This window comes from Equus quagga, chromosome 6 (genome assembly GCF_021613505.1).
Source record: "Equus quagga isolate Etosha38 chromosome 6, UCLA_HA_Equagga_1.0, whole genome shotgun sequence".
NCBI lineage: Eukaryota > Metazoa > Chordata > Mammalia > Perissodactyla > Equidae > Equus > Equus quagga.
Window position 1 is genome coordinate 6,495,620 of NC_060272.1, and position 22,450 is coordinate 6,518,069.

The 22,450-nt window shown below is 38.2% G+C and overlaps 1 protein-coding gene across 1 annotated transcript; it reads right to left on the reverse strand.

The window, feature by feature from the left end:
* Window positions 1-359: 359 nt before the first annotated feature.
* Window positions 360-20,390, reverse strand: ABHD13 (abhydrolase domain containing 13). Its single transcript, XM_046664652.1, has 2 exons — window positions 20,134-20,390; window positions 360-5,393 (listed from the first exon to the last, which is right to left on the reverse strand). The coding sequence occupies exon 2, from the start codon at window positions 5,371-5,373 to the stop codon at window positions 4,360-4,362; it is 1,014 nt and encodes a 337-aa protein (XP_046520608.1). The 5' UTR covers window positions 5,374-5,393; window positions 20,134-20,390; the 3' UTR covers window positions 360-4,359.
* Window positions 20,391-22,450: the final 2,060 nt, after the last annotated feature.

Sequence of the window (22,450 nt, forward strand, 5' to 3'; positions counted from 1 at the left end):
ACGCTAATGGGAGGGGGAAAAAACCCAGAATTTTGTGAAAAGGCACTTTATGAAATCTGAAGACACCGTAACTATGAACAGTTAACATACATTCTTTTCTACATTCATTCGCTTTGGGGCCTCGTTCACCAGCGGATATATAGAAAATATTTAATATAGCCTAAATTAAACGTATGTGGGAGGATAATGTGAGGGAATGGAATATAAACTTCTGCTTTTTATCCACACCATTACTATGATAAAAATTAATTTCAGTACAAATTCAGGAATTTTATTTAACCATTAAGGAAATTTTAATATCCTACCATATAATTTAGCTTAATAGAAAATTTAAAAAAAAAGACTGAATACAAACTATCTTAAGACATTAATCAAACTTTTAATGTATCAATTTATTGCATATGTCAGTACAGAAAAATAGAAAGTATATTTTAAAAGAAATTTATTGTAAAAAAACAAACGTAAATGTTTGCTTTCCATGTTAGCACATAATGCACTGTAACATTCAAACTGGAGTTATAAAATTTTATTACTGCTTCAAATAAAATATGGCAAATAACAAAAATATGATTTACATTATGAAACTGGATTAACTTATTTTATCCTGGAATGTACTTAAATATGTTAAAAACAACTTGAATTTTCAGTATATGCTGTACTGACAGAAATTGCCATAAATTATGTTAAACAACACACACTCATCCCTGTTACATATGTATATATGGCACTTTTTGTAAAAAAGTGTCTCTTACACATAGTCCTATCTTTAAACTACATTTTTAAGATACAAAATATAAATGGAGGTATATTTGCGCCATTTGGCAAAAATGTGTTGACTACTATTCGGATGAATGCATTTATTTCACCATTCAAATGAATATATTATTTCTGATTAGCTAAGATGATGTGCATATATGGTCATATAAATAAACAGAAGTGCTTTCATTTTCTATACTATTGATTTAAAAAATAGATGTCTGTGCTCTGCCATTTCCAACTTTACCTGAGTGATACGAAAATACATAAAATTAAGTGGATAATCCAAAAGCATTATGACTAATTTTTTTCATTTTTTTGCCTCCATAATTGTTGTCAAATATAATAGGAAAAACGAGAGGGGAGAGGTCAGTGGAAGATTTCAATATATTTCAATCATGACCTAATTTAAAAAGTGACTTCTGTGACATCCTTTTTGGAAGTTTACCTTATTTACTCCTAACCTCAAGAAAGGGACGCAATAATGAAAGCTACAGTTCAGCTGAGCTTGCAAGATAATTTATATAAAAGTGAATATGGCCTTCATTCTTTAATTCCACCAAACAAATCTAGTCCCACTTCAAATCAAATCTTACAAAAATAAAAGATGAATATGAAAGCATCAGGTGGTACGAATTCTCAACAAGAAGTGTTACAATACAATCAGTCCGGTGACTCATTAATAAAGCCGGCAGGTGGGGGATTATCAAGTGTCTACAGCTCATCACGAAAAAGTAAATTTAAGCTGCCCTGTCACAAAATTAAGAATACCATTTTAATGAAAATATTAATTTTACAAAGTATTTGCAAAGACTTTGGGTACCTGCAAGGTCAGGTGCTCCAGTCACATTCTTGGTTAGAAATGCCTTCAAGTGTTTCCTTCTGCACTGGGGCTTCCTTTACACCAACCTCATCAGTTAATTATTTCCTAGATCTACATTTAAGAACTATGTCACATTTCCCTTTCCAGTTGTTTCCATCCACTTAGTAGTCTTTATTCTGTTACAAAGTTTCTTCCCATCTTTTGCAATATCTTATTCTTTTTGCCATTTTCCCATAATCCCTTTTAAAATAATGGATTTTGACCTAAATGAATTCTATCTTGCCATACATCTAGGATTTCCAAATTTCAGTAGCTTAATAACTTAAAATTCATTCATAAATTCCTATAGCTGCTCTTGCATAAATGAGCCAGAAATTAATACACAAGGCAGACACATTTCTACTCCCACTAAGAGATGGGTCCAAATGAAGGAGGGACTCATGAAGAAATGATGTTTTATTAGGACCAATCACTTTGGCAACAAAATAAGACATATTTTAAAAAAATGATGCCATGGGCTCCAGGGACCCTTGATAATAAAGAGCTTGTTTTCTACCCTCTTCTCATCTAAGGAAACGGTCTCACACACCGAAACTAGGAAAGTACTACGACTTGATATGCAGCCTCTTCCCTGTGCTGCAGGACAAAAGGTTCCTTACCCCCAAGAAGAGAATGAAGGTAGGGATGGGCACAAGTACTCTACAACTTCTGAAGTCTTGGCTTAAAAAAAAGAAGATTGTTTATAAACCTGGAGTATAGAAAAAAAGCAGCCTAAGGACAAAAACCGATGAAGAAAAAGCTTCTACACTTCATCAGCGTAATATTTACAACTGAAGTTGACAAATTCCTCTGCAGCGTAGTAGACAAAATGATTACACGAAACCTAAGAAGGTACTTTGTAAACTTTAAAGAATGGTACAAGTCTAAGGTGTGCCACGTAAGCTCATTTCTAAATACATTACATTTTGTTGTATTAACTTTTTGCTTTTTAATACATCACTATCTAGGATAGTCATTCTACATAGCAATGATTGACAAGATGAAAAGTGTCCTTTAACTGTGGTGAATTTATACATACAAAATACACCTTCCATAATACCCATTACCAACTTTAAAAAAAAAAAATGATTTTTTACAATAATTTATAAAAAAAATCCTTTAGAAATCATACTTGCTATAATTTATTCTTTTCTAAATACTGACACAAAGTGAATGACAAGAAGGTTATTTGGCAAAAGTATTTCTAGCCCTATCTCCATGGAAAGAGTTTTAAATTAAGGTCAAGATTACTGACCCATTATTTCTCTGCTCTAGTTGCTTGCACAAAGCCAATAAATACAGCTAAAATATCCAAACGATTTTATGTTAAAGCTGACATAACGTACAGAGCTCAATTACATCTAATTTTTGAGGACTGCTTAAAACAACTTAGCACAATTATGCCTCATAGTTTTGTTTTTTTTTTTTAAGGTAAATCCTGCAAGTTTTAAGGGACTCTTTTTTTTCAAGATTTTTCTCACTCTTCTATATGTCTAAATACTACTTTCCACTTACAGCCATTTAATTGTTAAATGTGGTAATAGGTTCTGTTGAGAAAAAGCTCTAGAGTGCCTTCATTCCACATTCCTAACGTGTAGAAAATAAATAAATAAGACTCCATAAAACTGTCTCTTGATGTAGGAATTCTTCTATTTCATAGCAACTGAAACATTAAACCAAAAAGAACATAGTTTTTTTACTTTTGTTTTTGTAATTTTTATTTTCAGAAAGTCCAATAGATAATATCCTGGCTTTAGTTGGGTGAGATATACCTAGATACTGGGACTTAAAAATCAGAGGTGGGAATTTTTCTAACACAGTATATACAATCATGTAATGGTAAGACTTCCTAATCTAATTCTTAAACAAGTTCTAACCTTTATTATGACGGCTATTAGTGGTTCAGCTGTAGACTTACAAAATTGACAGAAGCTAAAATTCTCTTTGCCACCAAAATTACAAATGTTAAAAAGTTCAAATATGCACATCAAAGCTGCAGTAAAATTCTAAATTTCTATTTTTACATGCCATGATCCAGACTGTACCTAACAAAACAGGGTACGTTAATATTGGAAAATGGGGTCCCATTTATTTGTAAGAAAAAGCTGGATCTCAGCATTCACCAGAGCAAAATTTAATGGCAACCTGCACACAGGCCTCAATTTCACCTCTTGCCAAAAACAAAATAGAGTTTACATAAAAATAGATATAACCCAAGTTACCATATACATCGGTATTTACATTAAAAACATTGCATTGCATAATTTAAGGAATAAAATACTATCATGCATTTCATTTCAACTTTTAAGGTGAAAAATGCACTTACAGAACTAAATTTGTTTACCATGATTGTCCCAACATTTACTAAAGAAATAATACTCAAAGGTTTCTTGTTCACATGTCTCCTTCTATATCCCACCATTAATCTAAGTGTCACAGAGATTACACCACTTTTGCAACAAGAAACTTTTGAATGTGCTATGGTACTGGCACATTAAACTAAAGATATGGATACATAACCACAGTGAAAGACTTGACGAAAACGTATGAAATAATCTCAAGAATTACAGTTCTTCAAATGTAAAAAACTATTTGGATTATATCTTAAAAGAGCACTGAAGTCCTTTCAAAGTTTAATGTCACTCTTCAGACAAGTACAGACATAACACACTTCTAGCAAGGAACATTCTTTATCATTCTGCACACATTAAAATACAGTGCATTAATCAAAAAGAAAAACATTATATAATCGTTACATTGGATGAAGTTTTTGCCATTTCTTCAGGAGAATGACTCTTTATTACTTCCTTGATGAACTGTTCAAGAGCAGTGAAGTAACCCTGGCACTGCCATGTATCATTATGAGTTCCATCAGGAAAAATGGCTAATCTTTTAGTCCGAGATGGAGAGAGTTCATAAAGTTGCTTCATCATTACTGGTGGAATTAACTGGTCAGAGAGTCCAGAGATGAAAAGAGAAGGCATTCTGCACTGGGAGATTTTTCTGTAGGACAAAAATTTATTTTTGTAGCACCATAAAGGAAGGTAACGCATTGGGAAAAACGAAAATAAAGTGCTGGCCATGTGTGGTATGCTTAAAAATGTGTTCTCCACCATAATGGCTGAAATCCTATGTGAATTTTCAGAAGCCAAATGAATAGCCACTGCTCCTCCCAAGGAACGACCAAAAAGAAAAATTTTTGTTTTGTCAAGGTCAGGCCTAGTCATTACGTAGTCTAACACAGCTTCAGAATCTAAGTAGAGTCCTTCTTCACTTGCTTCTCCTTCACTTTTTCCATATCCTCGATAATCAACAAGCAAAAGATTAACTTTGAGGTTAACCAACATAAGCAATGCATTTGGTAACCTGTGACCTATGTTGCCTGCATTCCCGTGAAAATAAATTATAGTTGGGGAATAGGGCGAATTGTCTCCAGTGTATCTTATCAAAATCAGATTTAGACGCACTCCATCTTTGGTTCTGATGAAAATGTTCTCATGTGGAATACCAGTGGGCATGGGAACATAAAGGCGTGAAGAAGATGGCTGTTCTGGAAAATAAAGCAACACATCCTGGAATTTATACAGAATACCTGCTATTGATATAAAGATTAACAAAAGTAAGATAATGCCTCCATAGAGATGAAAAGTCACTATTAAAGGTAAAAGAGAAATACGGCAGAGAGCCCAAGACCACGAAGCCAAGGCTATTAGCCATCTTTCAACAAAGTTCCACAGCATCCAGGACTTTTCCATTGTAGCTCTCTGTAAGTATCCTAAAAAGAAAGAGAGAGAATCCGTAATTCAACATATATCTATTATTTTAAAAGTTAGATCCATGACATCATAAATTATGGTACTAGCTGAATCCTTGGAAGCCTACATCCATCCATCCACAAACCACCTGCTCATTTTTTTAAAAAGTGCTTATTTATTGCCAGGTACTTCATTCACGTATTCTCCTTGATGTGACGGAAAAATAAGTTGATGCCATGTTCCCAATACTTTATATGAGGGAGCAGAGGCTCAGGGGCATAAGTGGACTGGCTGTGGTCTCAGTTCTGTAGGGAGAAGAGCCCAGAGGCCAATAAGCATGATTCCAAAGATCCTGGTGTGCCCACTGGTAAGCTAGGTAGGTTGAGGGCAATGTTTTTTTTATTGAGGTATAACTGGCACATAATATTATATTATTTTCAGGTGTACAATATAATCTGATATTTGTATATACTGCAAAATGATCACCACAATAAGTCTAGTTAATGGCTGTCACCATACATACTTAACAAAATTTTTTTCCTGTGATGAGAACTTTTAAGATCAACACTCTTAGCAACATTTTTTTTTTTTTTTGAGGAAGATTAGCTCTGAGCTAACATCTGCTGCCAATCCTCCTCTTTTTGCTGAGAAAGACTGGCCCTGAGCTAACATCCTTGCCCATCTTCCTCTATTTTATATGTAGGACGCCTACCACAGCATGGCTTGCCAAGCGGTGCCACGTCTACACCCGGGATCCAAACTGGCGAACCCCAGACCACTGAAGTGGAACATATGAACTTAACTGCTGTGCCACTGGGCCAGCCCCTTAGCAGCTTTTAAATATGCAATATAGTATTAGTAACTATAGTCACCAGATTGTACATTACATCTTCATGACTTATTTATTTTACAACTAGAAGTTTGCACTTTTTGATCCCTTTCACCCATTTCGCCCACTCTGCCCCCCTCTTCTGCCAACCAGGAATCTGTTCTCTGCATCTTTAATCTTGGGTTTTTGTGTGTGTGTGTTTTTTAAAGATTCCACATACAAGCGAGATCACATAGTGTCTTTTTCTGTAAGACTTACTTCATTTAGCATAACTAGCATTTTAACAATATTAATTATTCTAATCCATAAGCATAGAATATCTTTCCATTTATTTGTGTCATTTTCAATTTCTTTCATTAACGTCTTATAGTTTTCAGTGTACAGGTCATTCACCTCCTTGGTTAAATTTATTTCTAGATATTTTATTCTTTTTTTTTTGGTGAGGAACATTGTCCCAGAGCTAACATCTGTTGCCAATCTTCCCCTTTTTGCTTGAGGAAGACTGTCCCTGAGCTAACACCTATGCCAATCTTTCTCTATTTTGTATGTGGGATGCCACCACAGCATGGCTTGATGAGGGGTGTGTAAGTCTGTGCCCAGGATCTGAACCCGAGAACCCTGGCCTGCCAAAGCCGAGCATGTGAACTTAACCACTATGCCACCAGACTGGTCCCTATTTTACTCTTTTTGGTGGAATTGTAAATGGGATTGTTTTAATAATTTCTCTTTCTGATAATTCATTACTAATGTATAGAAACAGAACAGATTTTTGTGTATCAATTTTGTATCCTGTGACTTTCTGAGCTAGGCAGACTGAGGGCAAATTTTATTAACGAGGTGGTTACCAAAGTCTAACCTATCAAGACCAACCCGATATAATTTGCCAATTTTCTCCTTCAGATGATAGAAAAAAATTATAATTAAACTAGGACAAGAAAGAATAAAATGTTTTCCCTTCTACCTGGAGGTTTTCATAGCTAAACTTAAAAAAATAATTTATTTAAATTAACCACTGAGGGGCCGGCCTGGTGATGCAGCAGTGAAGTGCGCACGTTCCGCTTCGCTGGCCCGGGGTTCGCCGGTTCAGATCCCGGGTGTGGACATGGCACCGCTTGGCACCCCATGCTGTGGCAGGAGTCCCATATATAAAGTAGAGGAAGATGGGCACAGATGTTAGCTCAGGGCCAGACTTCCTCAGCAAAAAGACGAGGATTGGCAGATGTTAGCTCAGGGCTAATGTTCCTAAAAAAAATCAAATTAACCACTGAATTCTAATATTGTATTATTTTAAGAAAAAGTTTAATCACTTTCTTTCACATGTGATAAAAAGAAATTTCAGATTGCTAGCACCATGAAATATGCAAAATCTTTTATACAGTCCTTATTGCAATTTCATACGAGTGAGTCCACACAGATTGCTGCGCTATACTGATAAGGCCATAAACACTTGGAGGATAAGTGTGATACAAAGATACAGAAATTGTATTTGAGAACCAGAGACAAATGAAGAAAACGACTTGTTGGAGAAAAAAGTTTTTAAAATGTTGCTCAAAAATATAACTGAAATAAAGAAAATACAGAAGAAAAGCTATCAAAAATCAATTTTTTGTTACCAAATAAAAAAGTTTATGCATGTTGTCTTAAAAAGGCAAAAGAGGTGAGATATGTTACAAGTTTTCTTATGTAGTAATCTACTTATATATTTACCAAGTCTTAAAAAATATTAAGCTCTCTTTTACCCACTAACAAAACTACTAAACTAATAAAGAAGTTATTCTTAAATTTAACAAATAATTTTTAATGACTGATTTTTAAAATTTTACGGTGTCATAAGCCAACAAAGGTGACATTTCAGTTCATCAATTAGAATTAAACACTGAAAAAAATCATAGAATCAAGTTAAGATTGGTAATAAAGACAACGCGTTATTAATACATTTGATTTTTCACTGTTATTTCAAGAAACACTATATTTCGCTGAACACTTTCATATTTGAATTCTTGTTCAAATGACTCTCTTTGAACATAAACCAACAGCATAGCATTTTTCTGAAGTTTCTCAGAAATCAACACTGCCACCCAGTTGTAGCAACTTTCATTACAATGAGCACTATGTTAAACTAGAGAAAAGCAAGTATGCACAGTAAAACAAAAGCCCAAACTTAAAAACTACAGAAGCAGTTCCTGAGCACTAGGTGTGAGACCCGGTTAAAAACAGGACTGAAGGAGGCTGAGCTACAGCAGCCAAAGGCGGCAACCGCGCTCAACGCTGAACAGCTGCCCCAGGGTGAGCACCACCCTTTCCTACCGGGGACTGCCCTTCATCAATAGCTTAAACTAGACAGCGCTGCTCTGCGTTCCTTTGTTGTGGTGGGTACATCTCAACAACACATCTGGTCACCTAGACTTTTCCTCTAACGTTTACTTAACTTTATTTTTATTTATTTTTTTAAATATAAGTGTATCTGAATGATTTTCATTTGTATTCAGAGGCTGTATCAGGAAATTTAAAAACACACTGGCATCAACCTTATATATCAAAATAAAATAATTTTTGTGTAATGATTAGGATTAACAAGGTTTGGGATATAAAATGCAAATATACTAAAGCACTGCATTTTCTGGAAAAGAAGATACCATTTAAGATACTTCCTTAGCGAAAATTTTAATTTTTTTCCATAGTCAAGCCAATTATTTACGACAGAGGAAACAGAGAGATAAGGAATTCAAACATCATTTATTTGGCTATGTAGTAGAAAAAACACTAAAATTCCATCACCCTTCAAGTCTGCTCTACCATACATTTGCTGAATAATCTTGGGTTTATCACTTATTTCCAGCCTGAATTTCCTTTTCAGTAGAATAAGAATTTAAAAAAATGCCTACATATAACACTAGTCAGTAATATTAAATGAAATTAATTAAAAAAGCATTTACAAATTGCTATAGATATACTAACTTTATTTGCCTTTGTGACTAGTATTTCTGGCTGTAATGGTACATTCTTAACCGTGTTCTGCTCAAATTAACACCAACATCAGAACTTAGCAAGCACCTATAAGACAAAAAAAAAAAAAATCTAGAAATTTGATAGGCATATGGCAAAGCACTCCTATAACCTAGATAATTAGGAGAGAACTGACTCAACTTTCAAATCAAACAAAGCTCTTATAAAAAACGACTACAACACTAGATAAAATATGAAGCTCCTAATACACGCACGAGGCATATTTTGAAATTCAAACCATACATATATATATATACACACACGCACACACACCTGTATAGATCAAATCTACAGAATTAAAAGTTTCAATTATTCAAACTTTGAAAAACTATCTTTTTTTTAAAAGTAGCCTCTTTAATTTCTAATTTCGACACACAATACTGAATTTACATCTATAAGGCCAGGTACTGTGTTTCTCTTTTTCACTACTGAATCTCTACCGGACAGTATACCACTTTACATACAGTCAGGACTAAAATGTTTTTAAAGTAACAATCCAGCAAGATATCTGGATTATTAGACTTCTAAGAAAGCATAAGCACTGGGCACACATGTTTAAGACTGGACATCAGAAAATGGCATATTTAAGTCTACTATCAGTGAGGAATAATAGGGATTAAACTTACAGTTTTCCACAAAGCATTCCTGAAAATTCACCGTAACGAAATGACTTTGTGATAAACAAACATAATCTTATAACAGATTGTTAAACTGTAGAAGTCACAATAAAAGTCAATTTCTTTTGCGGAATATCAAATACGTCAATTTTAAGACCAGGTTAACAGAAGCTGCCCTGGAGTGTGTGTGCATGACTTCTCTTTAATACTTCCTAAAATATCTGTGGTTTAGAATGAGACCTCCACTCACCAACTGCCTTATTTTTACCTAACCCAATTTGCCAATAATTTCTGCTCCCTAGTCTGTATCCTACGACCACACTCTTAAAAGAACTGGAACAAGCAAACTTACCACAGGAAGAATTTTTTATGTACTAAATTTGCTGAAACTATCAGCAAAGTAAAATTACTAGAGCCATCTGCTGACATGCAAAAACAACTTCACATAGACCCAGATGTTGAGAGTCAATGAGAATGAACACTCCCTCTAAAACATTCCACTGCATAGATCTTACAGCTAGCAGTCTAACAGTTTTTCAATTATTTTGTCAATAAATTAATGTGAGCAAAAGGTTAACAAAACCTAAACCTTTTCTCCTCCATGAAAAAAAAATGACCTCTGGTTAACCTTCTAGCACTGTTTCCCTGGAAACCTCCTAAAGGTGGGTTATCAGATGTTTCTAAGCAACATTTTGTTGTAAACTTGACCCCCACTGGTGAGCTAAATCTGGATTAAGCAGACAGTGAGCAGGGCTACACAGCCCGTGGGAAGTATAAAGAGGGGCTTCTCTGAGTGGGATATGACTTATAACTGGTGTGTCGTTTGCTGAGTCCTGGAGGCCATGCCCACGGACTGTTAGAAAAGATCCTGTTTCCTGTGGAGCATGAAGCAGCTGAGTGGCGCCTGCTCCCACTCACGCGTCATCTTTCACTTAGGAACAATACACCTGATGCTGGCATGCTGGGTTTTCTATCCCATCTCTTTCAAGAAAGTGGAGAGAGGGTGGTGCCAGGGTTGGTCTATGGGGTCTTGTGAGTGTGAATGCCTAGCTGAACTCAAGACCACTGCTGCTGGGCGTGCAGACTAAGGGCGGCCATTAGTTATTCCTTAAAGTATGTTCAAGGGCCAAAGATTTTATGAAATGTGTTGCCAGAAGAGATGGGCTATTTGCTGGGTTCTTCTGCATGCTGAAATGTGTTTGCTGATAACATCTGAGCATGGTAAACAATCACGAGAACTGGTGAGTTTAACATACTCAAAGTTAAATCAAAGTTTACAATAGCAGAAGGGCTGTTAGAGGGAAAGAACATTAGACCTGTAGAGCACAGAAACTTAGTCACCCAGTATCTTCTCATCTTCCATGCTTCTTATACCTTAGTATGTTTTAAACCTGATGCCTACAACTTAAATATCTGACATTTGCTTTTCTCAGTTCTGCCTTTGCTATGCTATCACACCAGCTCTCACATGCCAAATGTCTCTAAAACCTGTATATCTGTGGCTTGAACCAACTCTCAGTAACTCCTTAGCTACTATCTGAGAATCTGATGCATGAGCTCTCATAATGATCTCTCTTAAAAAGCAAACCTCACTTGCTAATAAACTCAATGCATTTTTTTTCAATCCACACTGCAACACATATCCCCGAGTGGTTCTAAAAGATGCCTCTTCCTCAGCTTCAAGTATACTCAAATCCCTGTGTTTCTCCCTCTGACCAACCCCTAAATGGAGGCATCGTCCAAGTTCCTGTCCACTTAGCTGCTTTCTCAGTGACTTCATTCTTTCTCATGCCTTCAACTATCACACCTGTGTACAAATTATTTCCATCATCTGTCTACTCCATCTACAATCTCAATTTATCTGTTCCTTGAGTACCCGATGCTTTATTAACATTTCAAACTTATCCAAAATTAAACACACTCTCCTCCTCACCTAACGTTTTGCATGCTTCGTATTAATTATGGACAAAAAAGCATGACTTGTAAACAAATACAATTTTTAAAAACACAGGTTTGATTCCGGGGCTCAATGTGTAACAATACACAAACTGAAATTTAATTATGCGTTACTGTATCAAAATAGACACATTAGTATAACATGCACAGGTCTTGTATTTAAAATAGTCAACCTTAAAAATAATTTTTGCGGGCACCGGCCTGGTGGTGTAGTGGTTAAGACTGCACACTCTCCTTCAGCAGCCTGGGGTTCAAAGGTTTGGATCCAGGCTGCGGACCTAGCACTGCTCCTCAAGCCACACTGTGGCAGCACCCCACACAAAACAGAGGAAGATCGGCAACAGATGTTAGCTCAGGGACAAGGTTCCTCACACACACAAAATTGTGTGCTTTTTAAAAATGAAGTGGTTAGAGGTGTCACACTGATATTAGTAAGCACTTCTCATAAAATAATCTATTGAAAGCATGATTAATTTTTATTATAATGTATAGACAAAGTAAATGATAGTTTTCCTCTGAATAGAATAGTTTTGAACTATTAGCAACATCTTGATATACTACATAAGGACTTTGATCATATAAACGCAATCTGATCTTCACAGGTCTGGTGACGAACATCTTGCAAATTTTATGGTCCTTGTTAACAATTATATTGTTCACCTTTACTGCTCCATTTGCGTCTTGTCTTTTTTTTTTTCCCCTCCTGAGCAAGATTAGCCCTGAGCTAACTACTGCCAGTCCTCCTCTTTTTGCTGAGGAAGCCTGGCCCTGAGCTAACATCCGCGCCCATCTTCCTCTACTTTATATGTGGGATGCCTACCACAGCATGGCGTGCCAAGCGGTGCCATGATGTCTGCACCCGGGATCTGAACCGGCGAACCACGGGCCGCTGAGAAGCGGAACGTGCGCACTTAACCGCTGTGCCGGCCCCTGGTTCTTGTCTTTAAATATTAACCCATTATGATAATAACCAATTTAAGACTAAAAATAAAAACAATTTAAATCTGTGAAGCTGTCAGAACCACCCATGCTGGCTACAGTGTTGGCTGACTGCTAAGATAACTGAGTGAGAGATGGACACACACTGATCTCCACTACTCACCGCGTGGGCTCCCTCATACATGTAGGACTTGAAGGATCACAAACGGTTCCATTTCTAAGGACAAATATTTAAATAACTATTCTATAAGCTGAAGGTTAAAAGAAATAGAGATCAATACTGAAGTTATGCCTCCCCTCAATGATATGACTCCTCAGACTACAACCACAAGGCCCCAGTGGAGCTCTCAAACCCAGCGTGGACCACTGACCAAAACAGTCCCACGGTTGGTTTCCCAGCCTCCTCAGCTCTCACTGCATTCTGCCATGCTATTTAAACATTAAAGACAATGCTACACATATGTGCAAACACCTACTATGTGAATCATAGTGCTCAGGCACTATAGACCATTTAAAAACTATAAATATATGGTCCTTGTTCTCAAGAAGCTCAAGACCTACTCAGAAAACAGATGTGGACATAGATAACTTGACATGTTTAACATAAGTTCATTTAATTTTAGAAGAGACAAAGAAAATCAAAGAAAGATCACAACTGTCCTTAAACATAGCAAACGGAAAACAAAACCTTAACTATATGTCCTTCACAACATAATTTTAGTAATCTCTGGATTTTATCATGCTTGATTACTTATAGAAAACAAGTGGAATTTTAGGCAAACTTTTTAAAAACAGGAAAAAGCACAACTTTAGGGTTAAGAATTTCTCCTATTTTCCATCAAACAGCTGTCTATGCCACTTATTTTTATTCATTTAGCACAATTATTCACAGGAACTGGAAGTATTCAAGCATAATCTAAATAAACACTTGGCAAGGATCACGTAGAGGAAATTGGAGCAGTTGAACCGGATGAACTTGAAGGTCCCTATTAAACCTGAGATCTTTCCATGTCAGTGGTTCTCAAAAGGTGTCTGCAGACTCCTGAGGGTCCCCAGAACTCTTTCAAGGGGTCTTCAAGATCAGTAATCTAGTTACACTAAAACACATTTGCACTAATGGTACAAAACCAATTACGGGTAAAATTGCTGGTGCCTTACCAAGAATCAAGGCAGTGGCAGCAAAATGTAGGAGAGGTCGTATTCTTTATTACCATCAACACCAGGAAAAGGGGGAAAGGTCGGTTTTACTTAAGAATGTCATTGAAGAAGCAGTAAAATTTACTAATTTAATTATATCTTAACCAATGAGTACATAACTTTTTAACATTTTGTGTGACAAAATGGGGAGGGCATATAAAGCACTGGTGCTGTGTACTGAAATACATTTGAGCTGTGAGCTGAACTAGCTGCTGTTTCTAGGTGGCACCATTTTTACTTAAAAAGACAACTGACAAACCACAGTTATTCAGACTTAGGTGTCTGACAGACATTTCCGGAAAATGAATGAAGTTGCCAATAATTTCCCATGACTTAAGAGACTTTTCTGATGGCATCAGGGTGGTGATGATATTAACAAATGTAATTTTTGATAACCTGTTAAATGTGTCACCATTTGGAAGAATCTGCCAAACACAAACACAGCAAACCAGTGTCTTCCAAATGACCAATGAACGATATCACAAAAATCAAGCATGAGTAAAAAATTCACTATTAGATAAATCAATGGAGTTTAATGTAACAGAGATGAAAAGTTCTTTGATTTGTGTTTCATATTCCATGTTGTAACTGACCTTTAAGAAACCACTACCAGTATTGGAAAAGTATCAAAGAATAATCACAATTATCTGAAAAGACTATTAAAATACTCCTCCAGTATTTACAACCACGTTTGCGTGGGCCTGATTTTCTCCATATGTTTCACCTAAAACAACCTACTGTATGAGAAGGAATGCAGAAACATGATAATCTGCCTGTCTTCTATTAAGCAGACATCAAAGATATTTACAAAAGTGTAAAACAATGTCATAGTCCTCGTTAATTCTTTTTGCAAAGACAGTTGTTTTGCATAAAAATGTTATTAATGTGTAATGGATTTTTTATTCTTACTTTTAGATGATAAAGTTATACACAGATCTTCCTGAACTTACGATGGGGTTGTGTCCCAATAAACCCATTAGAAGTTGAAAATATCATAAGCTGAAATGTATTTAATATTCTTAACCTACCAAACATCACGTTAGCCTGGCCTACCTTAAACACGCTCAGAACACTTACATTAGCCTACTGTTAGACACAATCATCTAACACAGAGCCTATTTTATAATAAACAGTTGAATATCTCCTGAAATTTACTGCATACTGTGCTGAAAGTCAAAAACAGAACGGCTGTACGGGTAAAAACGGTTCTAAGTGTATGGGTCGTTTACCTTCGTGATCACACGGCTGACTGGGAGCTGCAGCTCCCTGCTGCTGCCCAGCATCACGAGGGTATCACAGTGCATACTGCCAGCCTGGGAAACATCAAAACTCAAAATTTGAAGCATAGTTTCTGGTGAATGTGTATCGCTTTTACACCATCATACAGTCGAAAAATCCTAAATTGAATCAATTTCAGTTGGGGACCATACGCATTTTATAAACTCTCAGTTTTAATTTCTAACACAATAAATATCTCTATATAGTCCACATATACAACAACTCTTTGGAATCCTCAATAATTTTTAAAAATGTAGGGGCCATCCTCTTGGTCGTTAAGTTCACGTGCTTGGCTTCGGTGCCCCAGGGTTTCAGTGGTTCGGATCCTGGACGCGGACATGGTGTGGCTCATCAGGCCAGGCTGAGGTGGCGTCCCACATGGCACAACCAGAGGCACTGACAATCAGAATATACAACTACGTACTGGGGGTGTTTGGGGAGAAGAATTAAAAAAAAAAAAGACTGGCAACAGTTTAGCTCAGGTGCCAATCTTTGGGGGAAAAAAAAGTAAAGGGATTCTGAGACCAAAAAGTTGAGAACCACTGTGGTACACCGCCTGACTATATAAATTCATTCCTTTCTTTCCCCAGAGATTTGTCTCCTTCAAATGAAGAATGATGTACTACATTGAAATCTTTGTACATTATAATATATACAGGGTACTAAAGCTTGCCAGATGCTGGAAGAGAATTATCTTTAATAAAAACACCTGACATTCTTCAGGTTCCCAAGGATCATAAACATACAACAAGCTTTGGAGAGATGACCTTTCAGCCCGGGCTGGGGCCCAGGATCACCTTGAGTCGGGATTTCACCCTGTGGGTGCTGCTTTGCACACCCTCAGATCACTAGACAAGTCCACAGTTCAATGTGGGGACCCCTTTTCTTATCACCTTTTTACTTTGCATCTGAGTTTCCTCATTTGTAAAAGGTAGCAGTTACCTGAATAATCCCTAAGGTCTCACAAATTCTGTTTTACAAGAGAAAAATTTTTACAGAGAAAAATGAAAAGCAGAGTTGGAAAACAGGCAGTAGATTATAAATAATACTGTCTTGACTAACTTCTATTATACTAGAAGGTTGGAGACCCTGATTATTTGACTTCTGACAGTAACTGAAGTTAGTAAGAGAGGTAAGCATGCACCCAAGATTAGAAATAGGTCTCTAGAAATCTCAGATGTGCAGCTGTAGTGATTTTCTATTTCAACTGAGGTCTGTAAAATGTGTTACTCATACATTTTCAGTCTCCTTCCCAGAACACCATAGTCAAAGTAACCTATTTTTAAAGACCACACAGGTAAAGTTGTAGAAAATAACTCTGGCCAAACAATCTTTACATAGAACAACAGACACAATATATTTCAGGAATGTGTAATTAATGGGAGGGGAGAAAGAAAAGCTAGAAATAAATATACAAGGAAACGTCATGAGCTTCCATAAACTCTAGTGCTTTTTCTTTGTGTTGTTAATGGAACTCAGGTTATTTTCTCCAACAAAAACTAATGTAAATGATGGCAAGCAGTACATTAAAGATTCATCCCAAGTCCAGAGGAACAACCACCTCAACCTCCTCCTCACCAAAGAATATTACTGCTCTCCCTCTGAAGTTGGTAATCTATTTAAATGAGGTCTTTACCCAGCAGGATTTATTGAAAAATTAAAAATAAATAAAAAGTTACTATTTAAATATATCAAGAACTAAAACTCAAACTATGGGAATGGATACATTTGAATTATTATCAGCCCAATAACTAGCAGAGTAAATTGGACAAATATGTTATTTTTCAATCACAGATAAAATTATATGTCAATGAAGGTAAGAACGGTCTCACAGGAAAATATTAAATGATAATATTCTAAAGCTTTTTAACTGCAGAAGCCGATGCTGTATTGCAGTGTATACTGATTTACTAATTCTGTGAATAGTAAAATGCTTTTGAAAACTATAAGAGATGTTCTACCTATACGTGAATTAAACATGAATTCTCCAAAAACAATGTAACTAAAGGTTAACCAATTATAAATTTAAAAAGTCGTAAGTCATAAATGTACCATTATTTTTAAAGGCCCCAAGTCCATCTCAAACTGATAATTTTAGGAAAAGCTTGCTTAAAAATAAAAGCTGCTCATACATTAAAAAATATACCTACAAGTGACAGAACAATGTGTCAGTTCAAGAGAAAACTGTAAGAAGTGGAAAAATTCACGTGTCCTTGCTAACATCTACATCACAGGGGAAGAATGAGGATCCCTTGGTGCTCATTAAGCACTCTGGGAGAATTCATAGCTTCCAATTACATTTCAAGTAATACAGAACTCAGATTCAGCCTTCCTGCAATATATCTCCTTTTCTGCGGGACATTGGGAAGTTAAGAAACCATGCCAGCTGCACAGCTGAAATGGAAACACAAATAGCTGCTATCAGTGTGTTGGAGACACCACAGAATGAATTATCTATTTCCCTAATGGTTACCCACATGTCATCAATAATGAAAAAGCGTGTATTAATAGTCCTATGGGACAAATGAACAGTAACTGCCTATGGAGATGGTGGATAGCAACTGAATAGCTCAGACAGCATTTTAAACGGAGCTTTAAATCTGCTTGAGCAGTGATCTCAAACATTATACTAAGCAGCAACATGGTAGCATTTTTGTGCTTTCCCCTTCATTTGAAGCTTGGAAGACTTGGCAAATAGTCAACTCTGACAGAACAAAGATGACAGATTATTGTCACTATGGAAGCCAATCAGAATTTGTTCTGAGATTACAAATATCTGTGAGAAAGAAAATGGTTAAAAGAAAAAGAAGAAAAAAGGGATCTACAAGGCTAAAAATGCAAATAATAATGTCAGACTTAAGACTGATGATAAAATCCAGGGAGTTTCCACTTCTGAGGGAGTAATGTTCTAAATACTTCACTATAAATTAGATGGATGAAACTGAGAATTTATTTTCTTATAAAATCAATGTTACAATGTTCTCAGGCTAGCTCATAAATGCATACAGTTCATGTGCTGGAAATACTGCACCCTTGCAATTCCAGTAGAACATACTGCTGTTGGAATTTAGACCTATAAGAGACGGTAACACAAACGTAGTAATTTATCATGAAGTCTATCATTTGAGGGCAAAAAGTCTTAATTAGAAGAACTAGAACCTTTTTAGGTCTATTCTTAAAAGGGTATATAACAGCCTCAGATATTCCTGAGGTGAGTAAAACAGAAAGATTTTAGAATCTGAGTAGTAACTGAGTTCCAAATTAATGAAAAACAGAACAACAGAAATAGATTCCCCTGAGATAGGTGACAAGAGAGGGGAGATCATAGAAAAATGTTAGGTTGGACAGTTTCCCTTACCCATCACTAAGTCATATTGTTAACCCAGGACAATCTCGTTAGTGAATTCTCTCATTTGGATGACAAGGAGATTGAGGCAGGCCTGAGAAGGAAGGTGATGTGCCAAGATCTGTCCCTACAGATATTCCTAAACTGGCTCACCTTCCTCACTCCAAATTAACCATCCATGGGAGGCAGTGTGGTGCAGGGGAAAGGAGTGTTTTCAGGCTTGGTCTGTTAATAGCTGGGTAGCTTTTGCCAACTCGTAGCCTCCCTAAATATATGTTTCCTCATATGTAAAACGGGCAGCAAACACATAATTGAAAAACTGCTGAGATCAAACATCATACACAGTGTTAATAAATGCAGCTCCTTCTATGAGCCAAAATTGAAAGCATTTTATCATCTACTAGAGCAGAGTAAGTGAAAGGAAGTACAACTAGAAGTTCTGCTAGACTTGGATTAAATGGATAAGACTCACTGGAGAACACCTGAGTACTTGCAAACAGGAAATAATTAGGGCAATGCCTTAACTTCTGTCAAAACCCAGCTCAGGTAGCAACTCCTTCAGACCGTCCTTGGACCTCTGCTTCCTACTGCCAACCATGCCATATTCTGTAGTCTGTACAAATTTATGCGGTGGTACTTACTATTATAGTGTAATTCACGTGCTGTACACACACTGTGAGGTCCCTGATGACAGTGACTTCGTCTTACTCAACTCTGTATTTTCAGTAGACTGGCACACAGTAAGTCTCTTAGCAATGACTGAACTGAGGAGCAGTCTACGTCTTAGGTAGGATAATTATGACATCACACTAGACGAACAATCACCAATTCTTATTTACTGGAATAAAATTTAACCTTTTAGCGAAACATGCGTGATGAATCCAAGCATGCACAAAAATAAGTACTAATCCACGCTAAAAGAAACCAGGAGGGGATCAACGAAGCTCAAACGTCACAACTTAAAAGCCGATATCCTCTTGCGTCTTTCTATTCGGCTACTATGACACAGTAAACATGCAAAAGAGCTGCTGAAGAAAGACCTCTTGGCTGTGATACCTGGAGTACGAACACCAGCTCGTGCATTTTGCAGAAAATAAATGTTCATGAGAAACTACAGTAACACCGACTTCGAGTGTATGGAGCGCTCTGCGTTGCTTCTGCAACACCCCAAACTTCCTGCCACGGAATTCGCAGGTCTTGACCTGTCAGGGACGTGAAGGGATCAGGACCGCCCCACGCGTCCCTAGGACCCGGAGCCGAGATTGTTGTTGCACTTTTCCCCCGTGCGTGGGAGGGCGGGGGCGGGGAGGCGGATTTCTAAGCATCGGCTCGCACGCTTTACTGGAAATACCCCCGACTGAGCATTCTGAGATCTGGTCCAGGTCCCTGTCCGGGCACGGCACCAGGGGGCCTACGGCGAGCCGCGCGCCTCAGTTTCCCCGTTGTGGGCGAGGCTGCGGACGGGGCTTCGTCCGGGCGCCGCCGGCGGGCGCGCAGCCCCCCACGCCCGGTGCGGCGGTCCGGGGAGGCCCCGCCGGCCGCCCCCGCGAACCCCGGAGGGAGCGGACCCGGCGGCGCCCCCCCGCACTTACTTAGACCTGCTCGCAGGCTGCGCAGTCGGCCGCGGACACGGAACCCGGCGCCGCGCAGCAGCTTCCCCCCGCGCCGCTTCCGTCGTTCCTCATCGTCCTCCTCCAGCCCAGGGGCCGCCGCCGTCGCCACGGTCTGACCCGGAGCTCCTGCGGCGCCGCTGTCTGCTCCTCCACTTCCGGCCCACGCTTGGTGTCGCCGGCAAATACCCCCGCCGACTCCCACATCACCTGCTCTCCGCCTTCCTCCCGGGAGTGGGAACCCTGCCCGCCCTTCTGGGCATGCGCAGAAACCGAGGCCCGGGGAGTCCCCCACGCGACGGTGGCCCGCACGGACAAGATACCTTGGCGCTGGGCCGCTGGCTCGCGTGTACTCGCCGAGCGCCCAACCAGCTGAGTCGAGGTGGGCTGCCCCGCGGTTTCTCCGCCCACGGAGCATCGGGAGGCCTCCCGCCCCGCAGCCGAGGCCCGGGAGTGAGAGCTCGGAGGCCACCAGATCTGTGGATCGCAGTTCTTACAGAAGAAAGTGCGTCTGCTTGATAGGGTTGTTAACGGTATAGGAGTGAGTTCCAGTACTTAAAGCGCTTCCGTAACTATTTTTCTCTTTTGGTCTTCTCCGGACCTAGCCCTCTCCTACCTCTTATCAGAGTGGGCCCTCACGGGCGGATGCAGGTCTTGTGAGGCCCGAACCTTAGAGGATTTAGAGGGCCCTTTTAAAGAAAAAGAATGCAAATTTGTCTTATTTTTGCAAGTTTTTCCAAAGCACAAGACCACGGGAACGTCATTAGGATCTCCCCTTCGTCCCCCGCAACCAGGGCCTTGGAAGTGGCCATGCAAATGGGCCTCTGAAGTTTGAGCTTCGTTAGCTTCACTGTCATCTCCCCTGGGCACTAAGTTGTATTGAATTGTTTATATTCAGATGTCTGTTCCCCTCCCTTGGTCATTCCCTATTCCCTGTATCCTATTTTATATATACAGAGAACATTTCATAATTTTTTAAAAAAAATCGTATCCTGCTATAAGATGGAGAACTCCAGGTCAAAGCAGGGCACTTGATAATTGCTCCCCGTTCTTGATCACCTAATAAGTGCCATGGAGTAAGATAAACCACTTACACAAATAAACTAATACAGCAACTCTAGCAGATACTTAATGAAAAGCTCTTGGTTCTTTTTGAACCAGGCGTTAGAATGGCTAAAATAACATGGTAAATTGGAGACTGGGATTGGAATCAACTTGGAGTTTGTCTAGTTTCATAATTCATGGTTCTTCTCTTATGTCACTAATACAAAATGTAGTATCTGATATTTTAGGAGCTCGGATGTTGAACAAGGTACAAATGTGCACAGGCAAGTGCCCTCTCATAAGATGGGCGTGTGGTGGGGGGGAGGTTCCTCTAACTTAACCTTGTTGGGTGCGCCTCCAAAGTAAATTCATAATTAAGTTGAATAGGAGGTAGAGAAATTACTCACAATACAGTATCATGTCACTTCACAGCTGCATAAGTGATTTCAGAGAAATATGTAGAAAACTTAGGTGAGCTCGACATAGAAAGAAATTAATTGAATGTCGTTGGGCTAGAGGGAACCCTAAGTCTAGCTCTACTGCAAACTTGTGCTGTGAATTAAATGTATCAGTTTATAAAATGACGTTTTTGATTAGACAACCCCTAAGGACACTTAACAGCTCTAAAGTGTTTTCTCAGCCTGTGGCAGCAAAATTTCACTTTCATTTTAAGGCAACAATATTTTATGGCAAAGGAAATAATTCTAAAAGTTGTGCCCCTCCCCCCCTTTATGAATAATTCCTCAATTCTCCTTGGAGGAAGTGGAAAAACTGTAACAAAATACTGGTAGAAATCAACAGCTCCTAGAACATAGGGACTGGGCTTGTTGTTTCTCAGTCCTGCATACCTAGCACAGTTACTGTATCATAGTAGTTGGTCAAGAAATGTTTGTTGAGTAGCTTCTTTTGGATCCTTGAATAGATCCTAGAAGAGTTCATAGTTGATTTCTGGGCATGCAACTGTTTCTTTATGTATTGTGAATTACAAATTATATATTATGTATTATTATGAGTTATGTATTATTTTTGCATTGAGACAAAAACTCACATCAAAGTTGCACCATCATGAAAACAAGTAGGAAAGGACAGCCTTAGACAATTTTGCAAAATCTTATATTCCCATTTAAATGAAATAGCAGGCGTTTGGGGAGAGATGTCCTCATCTCCCCTGGGCGCTTTCATAACTAATTGGCAAGATGAGTGTGGGTACCCCTGTTTACATACTGGGAACACCACTGTGAGAGGCTGTCACTTG

Excerpts from the sequence above, each read along its gene's own strand:
- ABHD13 (XM_046664652.1), bottom strand. The coding sequence starts at position 5,373 with ATGGAAAAGTCCTGGATGCTGTGGAACTTTGTTGAAAGATGGCTAATA.